The sequence below is a fragment of the Littorina saxatilis genome, linkage group LG11, assembly GCF_037325665.1.
Source record: "Littorina saxatilis isolate snail1 linkage group LG11, US_GU_Lsax_2.0, whole genome shotgun sequence".
Lineage (NCBI taxonomy): Eukaryota > Metazoa > Mollusca > Gastropoda > Littorinimorpha > Littorinidae > Littorina > Littorina saxatilis.
The window spans coordinates 42,461,661-42,475,137 of record NC_090255.1 but is presented as its reverse complement, the minus strand read 5'-3'; the positions used below and the strand labels follow the sequence as shown (position 1 = coordinate 42,475,137).

The window sequence follows — 13,477 nt, the reverse complement described above, 5'->3', positions numbered from 1 at the left end:
ACACACACACACCGGCACACACACACACACACACACACACACACACACACACATTCACTCACTACCACTCACTCACTCCACTCATACTACCCCTTATCCCAAGCAGCAGGTTAACAGTGACATCACCATCCGTCCTTGTTCGGGAATACCCCATCCATCGTAAAGCGTTCGATTTTGTCATCATGGAAAAGGTACAGTTCTCTGTCGGAGCCTCTCAGAAACGATGCCACTTTTCCTAAGCCGCTCTCAGAAATTATCAGCACGTCACACTCGGACAAAGCGTACTCATCCAAAATAGCCTTCTTAAACCCGTCACATGCGGTTAGTCCCCTCGTATTGTCTATGTGTGTGATAGGCCCAGGAATGCTTAAAATAACCTCCGGGAATTCCCGCTTTGCCATGCTGACGATTTCGTCCGAGTCTGAGGCTACAAAAAAATCCTGTAATTTTTCGAGTGGTTGTATGTTGACAGAAAGTTGACCAGGACTGGAAATTGTTGGACAGTGTGCATGTAGGACAGTACAGCGTCAGGGAAACCTGGACGATTGCCAAGCCTCATCTGCGCGCAGATCAGCTTAGTGTCGGCAGGGACAGACTTGTGGAACGTGTTCAGAGCATCCTGAACGTCATGGGACAGAGTGAAGATATCCCGCAAAGCCTGACTGAAGATCTCCGGCACCGTCTTCCCCGCCATCCACCCCACGCGCGACGCTAGCTCGTGCTGACGTAAGTACTTCACAACCTCCATGTTCCACGTCAGCACTGTGACGTCATCAGACAGCTTCTGACGTAAGTCCTCGGTCTGTACGAGCTGCAAGGCGAAATTGACGCTGTCCTGATCCTGAGTTATGTACTTCTTCACGTTTTGACCACTCAGTTCCGCGGCATTGACCCTCCAGTCGACCTTGTTGGGAGCCATGAAGAGGCCAAGGTCACAGGGGAAGGAGATATGCACGCGGAAGTCGCGGTCCAACATGGCGGCGAGGACGTAAGCGCCGACGATGCCTTTCTGACGATCCGCCCACCCTCCGCACACGCCCTCACAGAAATACACGATCTTCTTTCTTGAAGGCAGTAAGGTCTTCTTGGTCGTAGCGACGTCATGGTCACGTGATGCTCTGTCAGCAGAATAGGGTGCGATGGCCATGGGTGTGCGGGATGTGTGTGTGGGAGAGGGTGTGTACACAGCCATGGTATCGACGTTGGGGGCGGGGTGGGTGTGTATGTAAACACCCGTCGCCACCATCATCATCACCACGCCCAGTAGCACGATACTTCTCTGCATGGGGCAATACAAAATACGACATTAAAATAGAATCTTACTGCTTTTAAAAGTATGTAACGTTTCTCGTAGTATGTGAGAAACAATTACTCTTTGATAGAATTCCATTTGAAACTTCGAGATTGTCATGGTCGGCTTGTGTCGGGCGTCAATCGACCATGACAACCGAGAAGTTTCAAATGGAAGCCATCGACGTTATTGTAATTCAATCTGTCAACGAACAAATTTCTGCTTAGAGCAAAGATGTCAACTGGTTGATTTACAACTTTATCCTACAAATGTGAGAGAGACCACCCATTACATAACTAAACCATATACTAACACGTGTGTATATCATGTAAATGAGGTCATGTCCAGAACCTAATTTTCCACTGCTCATGATGACATAGTCACCGAGACGTCATTCTGTGATTACTTTGCGCTTGCTGTTTCCCCTGAAAGAATGCTAAGAACATACACGTCACGCTATACATTTTAGAGTGACGTCTTTTTGCTTTGACGTCAAAGATCTTACGAGGCTGTTCAAGATATCGAGTTTCCTTAAGACGCGTCTTCAATTTCGGTGCTTCGACTACGGGGCGTTTGGAGCAAAAGACAGGCAAGTACAGTATATAGGATAACTGAATACTAAATGGCTTGCTGTGTCATACCAAATTTACACTCATTGCTTTTTCAAATATTGAAAAATACTCTTTCGCTCGTATTTCAATATTTAAATAAAAACAGCTCGTGTAAAATTGACATGATATGTATTATTCTCAGATCTCAGGCATATTTTCTCCAGCTTTCACATCGAAACTGACAATCCATGGATTGTTTGAGTAAATCGAAACTTTATTGTTGCCAAGGCAATAGTTATGGGGCCAGTGTCCAGAGTACAAAGTCCAGTTTGAAGCCAGCCACCATCGACCCCATTATTTTTAAATGATAACGAAAGCCCTTGTGGAAAATATAGATAAAAGCGTGCGACCACTTTGTATAAATCTACTGACTGAAATCAGGGAAAACGTTTATCTCGAAACGAGCACTTGTCAACACTTAGACATCAGAAGAGGAAATGCATTAGCAGAAGAAGCTGAACTTTCCTGACCCAAATCATCACAGGCACTCGACTCTGCTTGGGCGAGGCTTTTGTCTTGGATGTGGTAAGGGTGATTGAGTACATCTTTTACTACACTTTCTACAAGGTAGGATACTGATTACTGCGGAGCCGCTCAACCTTTCCGGCAAACTTCCCATTCCTGACATACACAGCTTAGCAAAGAAAAACAACGGTTATGATAGCAGCAAGCATCCCATTCCTGACATACACAGCTTAACAAAGAAAAACAACGGTTATGATAGCATCAAGCATGCATTAAAGCATCGGACAGTGACAGATGTAAACCAACTAGACGTTGCTACTGCTGATATTCTGCAAAACACTTGTGGAAAATAGATTTTTAAAAACGTGCGTCCACTTTGGGTAAATCTACCGGCAAACGTGTAGATCCAAAACGAGCCTTTGTCAACAGAGAGAAGATGCAATAACAGAAGAAGCTGACAGTTCTTGATCCAAAGACACTGTCAGTATTCACAGTAGGATTTAGCAAGCATGAAGTTTATCAACAACAGACACCAAGTACATAGTATGTTTTATCCTACATACGTGAGAGAGACACTCGTGAGATAATAATTGTTCAAATCACACGTGTGTATCATCCTGAACTCAAGTCAAAAATTAGTTACTTCCCTTCGGGTCTCATTCTATCCCTGACAGGATGCCTTGGTTTTCTTTCTGTGGGTAAGAAATCGATTTTTCACATATTTAGATCTTTTCGTAATGTGTTATGGATGTAAGCAGATTCGCGATCGTCGATAACGATTTTTCATGGTGTTGTGTAATTTTTAAATTACAAAGGAATTGATATGTACGACAGTTTCAAGCGAGCTATTTTTCGCGGCTGTATTTACTGTGCAAACAACTCTAAATGTGGCAAAAGTGTCACGTGATAATCAACCGTTTGGTTTCGGCGCTCGCTGGAGCAGACGATTTTTTCTGTAACCAGTTGACAGTGATGCAACCATATATTACGGTCTCCTTCCGGCAGCAGTCCCAAAATTTCGACTTGTTTTGACCTTAGAACGATGTCTTTATCATAACTGTGAAGAACAGAACGGAGATCACTGTCGAAGTCGGCCAATCTGCAATCATTTTCGTCTCGCGAACACTGCTCGCGAACAACATATGGGAGATAACTCTGTATTCTTGTTTTGATAGATTCGCGTAGGACTTTAGCGTCCGGTCAGAGAGACAACTGGCGATAGTCGTGGAGCGATGATTATCAGAATGACGTGTGTATCTCATGTAAATGAGGTCATGTCAAGCGAGTCTGGCAGGGACCTGTTTTTTCACTGCTTATGATGCCAAAGTCACCGAGACAAACGTCATTATAGAAAAAACAATTGCGCTCGCTAATTGCCCTCGATGAATTTTTAGAACTGACATGTCACGCCACACTTTCAGAGTGATGTTTTTTTTACTTTGACGTACTAGATTGCACGAGCCTTTAGAAGAGATCGAGGTTCCAAAACAAGCGTCTTCAAGTTAGCTGCCTCGACTGCAGGACATTTTCAGTAAAATACAGGCAAGTACAGTATGTAGGATAAACAGAATACTACATGGCTTGCTGTGTCGTACCAGATTTACACTCGTTGCTTTTTCAAATAGTGAACAGCTCGCTTTCGCTCGCAGTTCAATTTTTTTTTAAACTCGTGTTAATCTGGTACGACACAGCAAGCCATGTAGTATTCTCTATTTATTGACGCTGTTTACAAGAATTATGGATGGAAGTTTAAAAATATATATTTTGTTTATGAAGGTCCCTAAAAGGCACAGTAAGCCTCCCGTAAACCATCACAGATACTGTCAGACTTTTACACACAGTACAAACACCCTTCCATTTGAACGCTCACCAAACGGGAACATTCTAGGTGCCCTACGTAAAGAGCGAGCAATTTTTAAAGAATTAATTTTGCAGATTGTCTCAGTAGACAATCGGACCGTGGTGCGTTTTGGCGCCAGACCTAACTTTTAAAATCTAAATAATAAATTGACAGCTTGTTACACAAACATTCTTAAATCATAAAATAATTCTTTTTTCATCAAGACAAGATCAGTACAATTCGAAGGTTTGAAAAAAGAAAAACCCGGAAGCAGGGTCACGCAAGGTCGTGGTTCTCGTAGCAGATGACGTTTTATGCCTATCGCCAGTTCCTCTGAACAGTCAAAAGTCATCGCTAGAGTTCTTGTGAACCACAGCCGTTTGTTTCGTGCATAGTCACAGGTACATAATAACGTGCTATTGCAGATCAGCTCACATCGAGTCGCATTCAAATTACTAACTGACGACTACATTGTGAAAAAGGGAAACTGGATCACACGGGTTCACGATGGCTCAGGGGTAAGATAAACCACGCAAAAATCAATTCTTTGAAAGTTACTCGCTCTTTACGGAGGGCACCTAGGATGTTCTCAATCGGTGAGTGTTTTAAATGAAAGGGTGTTTGTACTGTGTGTAAAAGCCTGACAGTATCTGATGGTTTACGGGAGGCTTACTGTGCCTTTAAACAAACATGGCTATGCAGGACCGTTTTATGTGGGGAGCATGTGGTGTATATTACCAATAAACATCAAGGATACAGCAAGTGGCCATGGTGTGTTAGCAATAAACACCAACTGTGCATAGCATGTCACCTGCGACATTTATGAGAAAAGGGAGCTAATAACGCTAGTTTAGGAGAACAGTAACACACTACAGAATACACAACACAGAATACACAATACACAATACACAATACACAATACACAATACACAATACAGAATCTTTAATTGCCCAAGGTTGGGAATTTGTGATGACATTGCGGTTAAGAAACATTTCAATCCAGCCATATACACCAACACCCGCATCATTTATACAAACTGATCAACAACATTAATTTAAAAACAACACTGGACAGCATAAGTTTAAAAATACATTCACTAAAACTAGCAGTATACACTCAAAGCTTCCTCGCCTCAAGGAAATACCTTGGTGAACGATCCTCTAATGAGATTTATAAGAATGTCAGTTGGGATGACAGTTATCAATGTAAGCAAGTCACGAATCACAAATGGCCGACACTTACTGTGCGCCTAGATTGGTGGCACTCTCACATTGTTTTTTTAGTGTTTTTTTTAAATTGTTTTCGGAATTTGATGGAGGACATGTGGCACTCGAAAAAAAACCTACTGCACGTCATGTAGACGAATTAAAACTAACGGCGAGTGTTTCAAACAAAATTAGATGAAAACACTGTTTCACCCAATCTAACTGTAAGAACATCAGATGTCTCCACTACAAGCGTGTAGCTTATTGGTGATTATGAACATATTACTAATTTTACCAAACGATTCTTGATTAAAACACCGTTTCAGTAGACTTAAGATGTAGGTTAAGTCAAATAATATGTACGGAAGTCATCGTTTTCAACTGCTTCGTGCGTCTTTGTTCCTTGACCAATTCTCTGGGGCGGGGATGTAGCCCAGTCAGGGCGGGGATGTAGCTCAGTCAGGGCGGGGATGTAGCTCAGTCAGGGCGGGGATGTAGCTCAGTCAGGGCGGGGATGTAGCTCAGTCGGTAGCGCGCTGGATTTGTATCCAGTTGTGCCTGCCAAACGGTTGTGTGACGTGTCTAGTGTGTTGGCGAAGTGTCTTGTGCTTGTCACTTCTCGCTTTCAGCCCTCACCGCTGGCTAGCACCGTCTGTCCTTTTTAGGACAATGCGAAAAGAGAGCAGAATGCGTCAGTCTCTCCTGCCAGTACAATAACCTCTCCACAACAAGCCCTATGTAGTGCCTCCATCGCGGCGACAGGCGTAAACTGGGTACCGCAAGGCCCCAGGCTAGACTACAAGGACTCGGAGTAGGTTGGCCCCTGGACGTGCGGCATGCGGGCCCACCGGTGTGTGGAAACGCCCAGGTGCCCACGAACCAACCTCCAGCTATGGGTCAAATAGCCGGGCAGGATAGGCTCGTCAACCCTGGCAGGCAGCTATCCTAAGAGAAGACCACTCTGAATTCAAAACGAGGGTAGAGGAGGCTCATCATCCATGGAAGGAAACTCGTCTAGGAGAAGGAAAACTCCGAAATGAAACCCACGCAGTCCCTCGAAGACGGAACGGCACTGGCCTTTTTTTAGGCGGGGAGCAGACCGGGTGCCTACGCTATCCTCGACAAATGGTTGTGTCATTAACGAATCAACGTGGTGGTGTCGTCTTCATAAAGAATAAAAAAAAAAAAGAAAAAAAAAGAAAAAGAGCAAAAAGAAGATATCGTCGTACGAAGAAGAAGAAGAAGTATCCAGTTGGCCGCTGTCAGCGTGAGTTCGTCCCCACATTCGGCGAGAGATTTATTTCTCAGAGTCAACTTTGTGTGCAGACTCTCCTCGGCGTCCGAACACCCTCGTGTGTACACGCAAGCACAAGACCAAGTGCGCACGAAAAAGATCCTGTAATCCATGTCAGATTTCGGTGGGTTATAGAAACACGAAAATACCCAGCATGCTTCCTCCGAAAACGGCGTATGGCTGCCTAAATGGCGGGGTAAAAAACGGTCATACACGTAAAATTCCACTCGTGCAAAAAACACGAGTGTACGTGGGAGTTTCAGCCCACAAACGCAGAAGAAGAAGAAGAAGGTACCGTTGTTATCCTGAGATGGCTCACGTGTTTAAACCATTATACACAGTGAGTCTTGTATCAAAGGAAAGTGCAGAATCTTTGGAACACAACTGTAATGATATCCATGGTACCTGTGAAACACCAGGAACCCAGTACCTCTGAGCTATAGCGGATACTGTTATATTTGTGCTTACTGAGAGTATCTTCCCTTTCCTTTATTGCTATACTTCCTGCAAAATGGATACCTCAATACAATGTTGAAATTGAACTACTTCTCCTGAGTCTGCAGTGAGCGTGAGTGAAAGACACACATAAAACAACATGAACAGTAAACAATAACATCAAACAACATGAACAGTAAACAATAACATCAAGCAACATGAACAGTAAACAATAACATCACAACAACATGAACAGTAAACAATAACATCAAACAACATGAACAGTAAACAATAACATCACAACAACATGAACAGTAAACAATAACATCAAGCAACATGAACAGTAAACAATAACATCAAACAACATGAACAGTAAACAATAACATCAAACAACATGAACAGTAAACAATAACATCAAGCAACATGAACAGTAAACAATAACATCACAACAACATGAACAGTAAACAATAACATCAAACAACATGAACAGTAAACAATAACATCAAGCAACATGAACAGTAAACAATAACATCAAGCAACATGAACAGTAAACAATAACATCAAACAACATGAACAGTAAACAATAACATCAAACAACATGAACAGTAAATAATAACATCAAACAACATGAACAGTAAACAATAACATCAAACAACATGAACAGTAAACAATAACATCAAACAACATGAACAGTAAACAATAACATCAAACAACATGAACAGTAAACAATAACATCAAACAACATGAACAGTAAACAATAACATCAAACAACATGAACAGTAAACAATAACATCACAACAACATGAACAGTAAACAATAACATCAAACAACATGAACAGTAAACAATAACATCAAGCAACATGAACAGTAAACAATAACATCACAACAACATGAACAGTAAACAATAACATCAAACAACATGAACAGTAAACAATAACATCACAACAACATGAACAGTAAACAATAACATCAAACAACATGAACAGTAAACAATAACATCAAGCAACATGAACAGTAAACAATAACATCAAACAACATGAACAGTAAACAATAACATCAAACAACATGAACAGTAAACAATAACATCAAGCAACATGAACAGTAAACAATAACATCAAACAACATGAACAGTAAACAATAACATCAAACAACATGAACAGTAAATAATAACATCAAACAACATGAACAGTAAACAATAACATCAAACAACATGAACAGTAAACAATAACATCAAACAACATGAACAGTAAACAATAACATCAAACAACATGAACAGTAAACAATAACATCAAGCAACATGAACAGTAAACAATAACATCAAACAACATGAACAGTAAACAATAACATCACAACAACATGAACAGTAAACAATAACATCAAGCAACATGAACAGTAAACAATAACATCAAACAACATGAACAGTAAACAATAACATCAAACAACATGAACAGTAAACAATAACATCAAACAACATGAACAGTAAACAATAACATCACAACAACATGAACAGTAAACAATAACATCAAACAACATGAACAGTAAACAATAACATCAAGCAACATGAACAGTAAACAATAACATCACAACAACATGAACAGTAAACAATAACATCAAACAACATGAACAGTAAACAATAACATCAAACAACATGAACAGTAAACAATAACATCAAACAACATGAACAGTAAACAATAACATCACAACAACATGAACAGTAAACAATAACATCACAACAACAGTACCAAAATCAAGAGTACTGGACAAGAAACAAAGACGTACGATGCAGTGAAAACTGTGACTTTCGTACCTATTAGTTGACTTAACCTCCACCTTAAACTATTGAAAGGACGGGCGCCGTGGCGTGGTGGTAAGACGTCGGCCTCCTAATCGTGAGGTCGTGAGTTCGAATCCCGGTCGCTGCCGCCTGGTGGGTTAAGAGTGGAGATTTTTCCGATCTCCCAGGTCAACTTATGTGCAGACCTGCTAGTGACTTAACCCCCTTCGTGTGTGCACGCAAGCACAAGACCAAGTGCGCACGGAAAAGATCCTGTAATCCATGTCAGAGTTCGGTGGGTTAAACACGAAAATACCCAGCATGTCTCCCCCGAATGCCTGAATGGCGGGGTAAAAATGGTCATTCACGTAAAAATCCACTCGTGCTAAAAACATGAGTGAACGTGGGAGTCTAAGTCCATGAACAAAGAAGAAGAACTATTGAAAGCAAGCGATGTTCATCATCATACATACCCCTTTAGAAAAAACAGCACCACACATCCTTAACCTCCGTGTCGTCGCAGTCACAGACGCCATTGAATGTTCCTGAGAAAACAACAACAGATAGTTAGTGATGACAAAGAAGAGGAAGCCCAGGGGGTGATAACTGGAGGGGTACGTCAGTTGCTTGGTCGGGTATTGGTTTTATTATCCCTCACGACTATAAGGCTATGCGGGCCCGATTTCTTCTTCTTCTTTTTCTTTTTTAAACTTTTTTTAGGACATTTTAAATTCTTTACGATCTCAAAAGCATTTGAAAACATCTGCTACCTACTCAGAGTGTCACCATAAATCCAATTCATGCTAACATGGGTTTTAGTGTACGAGTTGCCCAGTGTACGAGTTGCCCAGTGTACGAGTTGCCCCCCTTTCTTGAGAAAGTTTTAACATAATGGAGCAGCAGATTAAACCTCATCATTATACACCCTTTGAGAATAATAAAACGTACTTGGATAAAAAAAAATAAAAAAGCAAGAGGTACCTCCCATTAATTATAGAACCTTCCTGTACCTTCTTGTATGATTTTCCTTTCTTCGTTTATTCTTTTGATAAGAGCAATAAAGAATCTCCAATGTCACTGTCACTACGTGCTGGCTGCGTGTTCACAGTAGGCGCTGTACTGGCCATGCACTATACTGTAGTCAATAATGGGGACTGAGGTTCATTATATTATATGTGACCCTCCACCACGAAATGAGTCGCATGTCACCTTTGCATGATTTTCATATTTTTACATTTTCCTATAGAGTTTTTTTATGCTCTATCCAGTGGTGAAAACCGTTTTAGAAAAGAGCGAAAACTGTTTGAGTTATAAGTCTGTGACTAACGTGACCCTCACACTGTTACCAGACACTCCCCGGACTTATATTAAGCCTAGCGCAGAACCGCGCGAGGTGACATGCGACTCATTTCGTGGTGGAGGGTCACATATGTGAGAAAGGAAACAATGAATCACGAAAATAAAACCTAGGTGCACTCTGCGGCTCCTGGGCCGTGTGCAGATACACTATCTTGTTCCTGCCTCTTACCATCTCTGAGTATTGGCGACCACACACACACACACACACACACATACACACACACACACACACACACACACATACACACACATACACACACACACACACACACACACACACGCACGCACACACACACACACACACACACACACACACACACACACACACTCTTACATCCAATCCTATATAATATATTACATTAAGAACAATGATCTCATTTATTATGTGTCTGTAATATAATGTGAACATCAGGTGGTTGAACAATGAATTAAGGTAAATGGCAACAGGTGTGCTTGGCAATAGAAAAGCAAGCGTTCAAGTGTTATTGTCTAATTGAATGTCCTACTGATTGGAAGTGGGGTGTGTTTGCTTGTATTTTTTGTGCATATGTGTTTGTATGTTTGTTTGCTTGTTTGTTGCAACGCAGGAGAGATATGCGTCCCTATATTTTGATCTATGAAGAACAGAACATCTCAATCGTGCAAGATCAGTGAAAATTATTTGGTTTTTTTTCATTTTGCAGCATGAACAGAAGACGGTGTGTACAGCGCCTGGCCGTGCGTTCTGTGTTGTGTTGAATCAATGATGCCGCGATGGCCATAAATTCGTAAAATCAATTAGATTGAGTGATGAACACACTCAGTGGTATCATCAAGAGCTGCAGCTGGTCACAAACTTTAACACTCTCACTCACACACCTACAACACATATACGCACGCAAACACATGCATACACATCAACAAACACGCACGTACGCACACACACACACACACACACACACACACACACACACACACACACACACAGAGAGAGAGAGAGAAAGAGAGAGCGAGCGAGAGAGAGACAGAGAGAGAGAGAGAAAGAGAGAGAGAGACAGAGAGAGACAGAGAGAGAAGAGAGAGAGAAGAGAGAGAGAGAAGAGAGAGAGAGAGGGGGGGGGGGAGGGGGCGCGGAGAAGAGAGAGAGAAAAATGAACGAGCACGCGAGAGTACGTGTCTGTGTGTGCGTCTGTCTGTGTGCGTCTCTATTTGTGAGTGCGTCTGTCTGTGTGCGTCTCTATCTGAGTGTGCGTCGGTGTGCGTCTCTATCTGTGTGTTCGTCTGTCTGTGTGCGTCTCTTTCTGTGTGTGCGTCTGTCTGTGTGCGTCTCTATCTGTGTGTGCGTCTGTCTGTGTGCGTCTCTATCTGTGTGTGCGTCGGTGTGCGTCTCTATCTGTGTGTTCGTCTGTCTGTGTGCGTCTCTATCTGTGTGTGCGTCTGTCTGTGTGCGTCTCTATCTGTGTGTGCGTCTGTCTGTGTGCGTCTCTATCTGTGTGTGCGTCTGTCTGTGTGCGTCTCTATCTGTGTGTGCGTCTGTCTGTCTCAGTGGTTAGGTCAGTATCAACCTTACGCGGAGTTTTCACGAGCATGAACGAACATTCGTTGCTGACCTTTCTCGATGGTTAGCTTGTTGATTGCCAAATGTCATTGAATATGTTGTTACGACATTGCTGTGAATTTTGCTGGTTTGATGTGGAAATATGCCATCTCACTCATTTTTTTTGCTGATTCTGTGAATTTTACATCTCAAACCATATCTATTGCAATTTGCTTATTGTTGTTTATGTGTGGTGATATCCATCCTAATCCTGGACCAAGCACAACCCGGGGAGATGGGATCTCTGATGTTCATGTAAACACTCGCAGTCTTCAATATAAGACACCGTTCCTTGAGGCTGAATTGGGGAAGTTTGATATAATAACTGTATCTGAGACCTGGCTGTCGGACAAAGTTGACCAAGACTGCATCTGCTTAATGCAAACCGAGGATCGACTTGTGTATACCTGATTTGGAAGCGATCTGGATTGAGACTAAGTTGGGTCAAGATACTCTTCTCGTTGGTGTGTTTTATAGACCACCGAGTGCAACCGTCGACCATTGGCTTCTTATCAACGATTCCGTTCAATTTGCCATGAATACCCCACACATGTTTATTATCTTTGGTGATCTCAACGCCGATTGTACTGTTAACCCCCCGCTTCATCTGCAGGAATTAATGAACACAAACAGTTTATCTCAGTTGATATCAGAACCCACTCGAATAACCGATACTTCGTCAACTATAATAATTATTGATCTGGTATTAACTCCGTGTCCTAACTTGGTAAAAAGAGTTGGTGTTCTACCACCTGTATGCAGTGACCACTCGTGTCCTTTTGTATATTTGAATTATGACTTACCGTCGGGTGGTTCATTCAAACGAACACTATATAATTATTCCAAAATCGATGTTGACAAGTTGTTGCAAGATATGGAAAGTGTAGATTGGAATAATATAGTCGATTTAGAATCCATTGATGACGCCGCTGAAATGTTTTCCGATAAGTTAATAATGATAGCTAAAGAGTGTATGCCTGTAAAGGTAGTGACAATGAACGGACACGATGCTGTATGGATCACCGAGGAAATCAAAAAGTTGATTAGGAAAAAGCAATATATTCACGCATTAGCCAAACGTCTGGATACTGCATGGTGCTGGTCTCTTTTCCGACGGTTGAGAAATAATTTGACTGATGTTATAAGAAAAAGGAAAGAAGAGCACATTAGGGAACTAGAAAATAGAATAGTGTCACCTCATAATTTTGGCAATAAAAACTGGTGGAAGGTAGTTAACTCTTTTTTGAAAAAGAAAGGAATGAGTACAAATGAGATTCCGCCGATTGAAAGCAATGGAACTGTTTATTACTCTGCAGAGGATAAAGCCAAGGTTTTTAATGAAGCATTTCTACGACAGTCGCATATACAAGGTCATGATGATGACATTCCACCAGTTGAAGAAGAGCCTATTTCCATTAGTCCTCTCGTGATAACTACCGAAATGGTGTACGCTGTTCTAAACAACCTCGATGTTAGGAAAGCAGTAGGTCCTGATTTGGTTCACAATAAACTTCTTAAACTTGCTGCTTGTACTATTTCAAATCCGCTTGCAACCCTATTCCAGAGATCGTTGGCTGAGGGAAAGTTTCCGAAAATTTGGAAAGTAGCTCATGTGAATCCCATTTA

The 13,477-nt window shown here is 41.8% G+C and overlaps 1 protein-coding gene across 1 annotated transcript in view; it reads right to left on the bottom strand.

Moving 5' to 3' along the window:
- Positions 1-119: 119 nt before the first annotated feature.
- The window catches only part of LOC138980513 (uncharacterized), a 53,545-nt gene continuing 40,187 nt past the window's right edge, over positions 120-13,477 (bottom strand). The window contains exons 3-4 of the mRNA XM_070353402.1: positions 9,390-9,461; positions 120-1,279 (exon numbers count right to left, since the gene is read on the bottom strand). Of these exons, the coding sequence (XP_070209503.1) occupies positions 428-1,279; positions 9,390-9,461 (924 nt within the window). The 3' untranslated portion in view covers positions 120-427. The remainder of the gene's footprint in view (positions 1,280-9,389; positions 9,462-13,477) is intronic.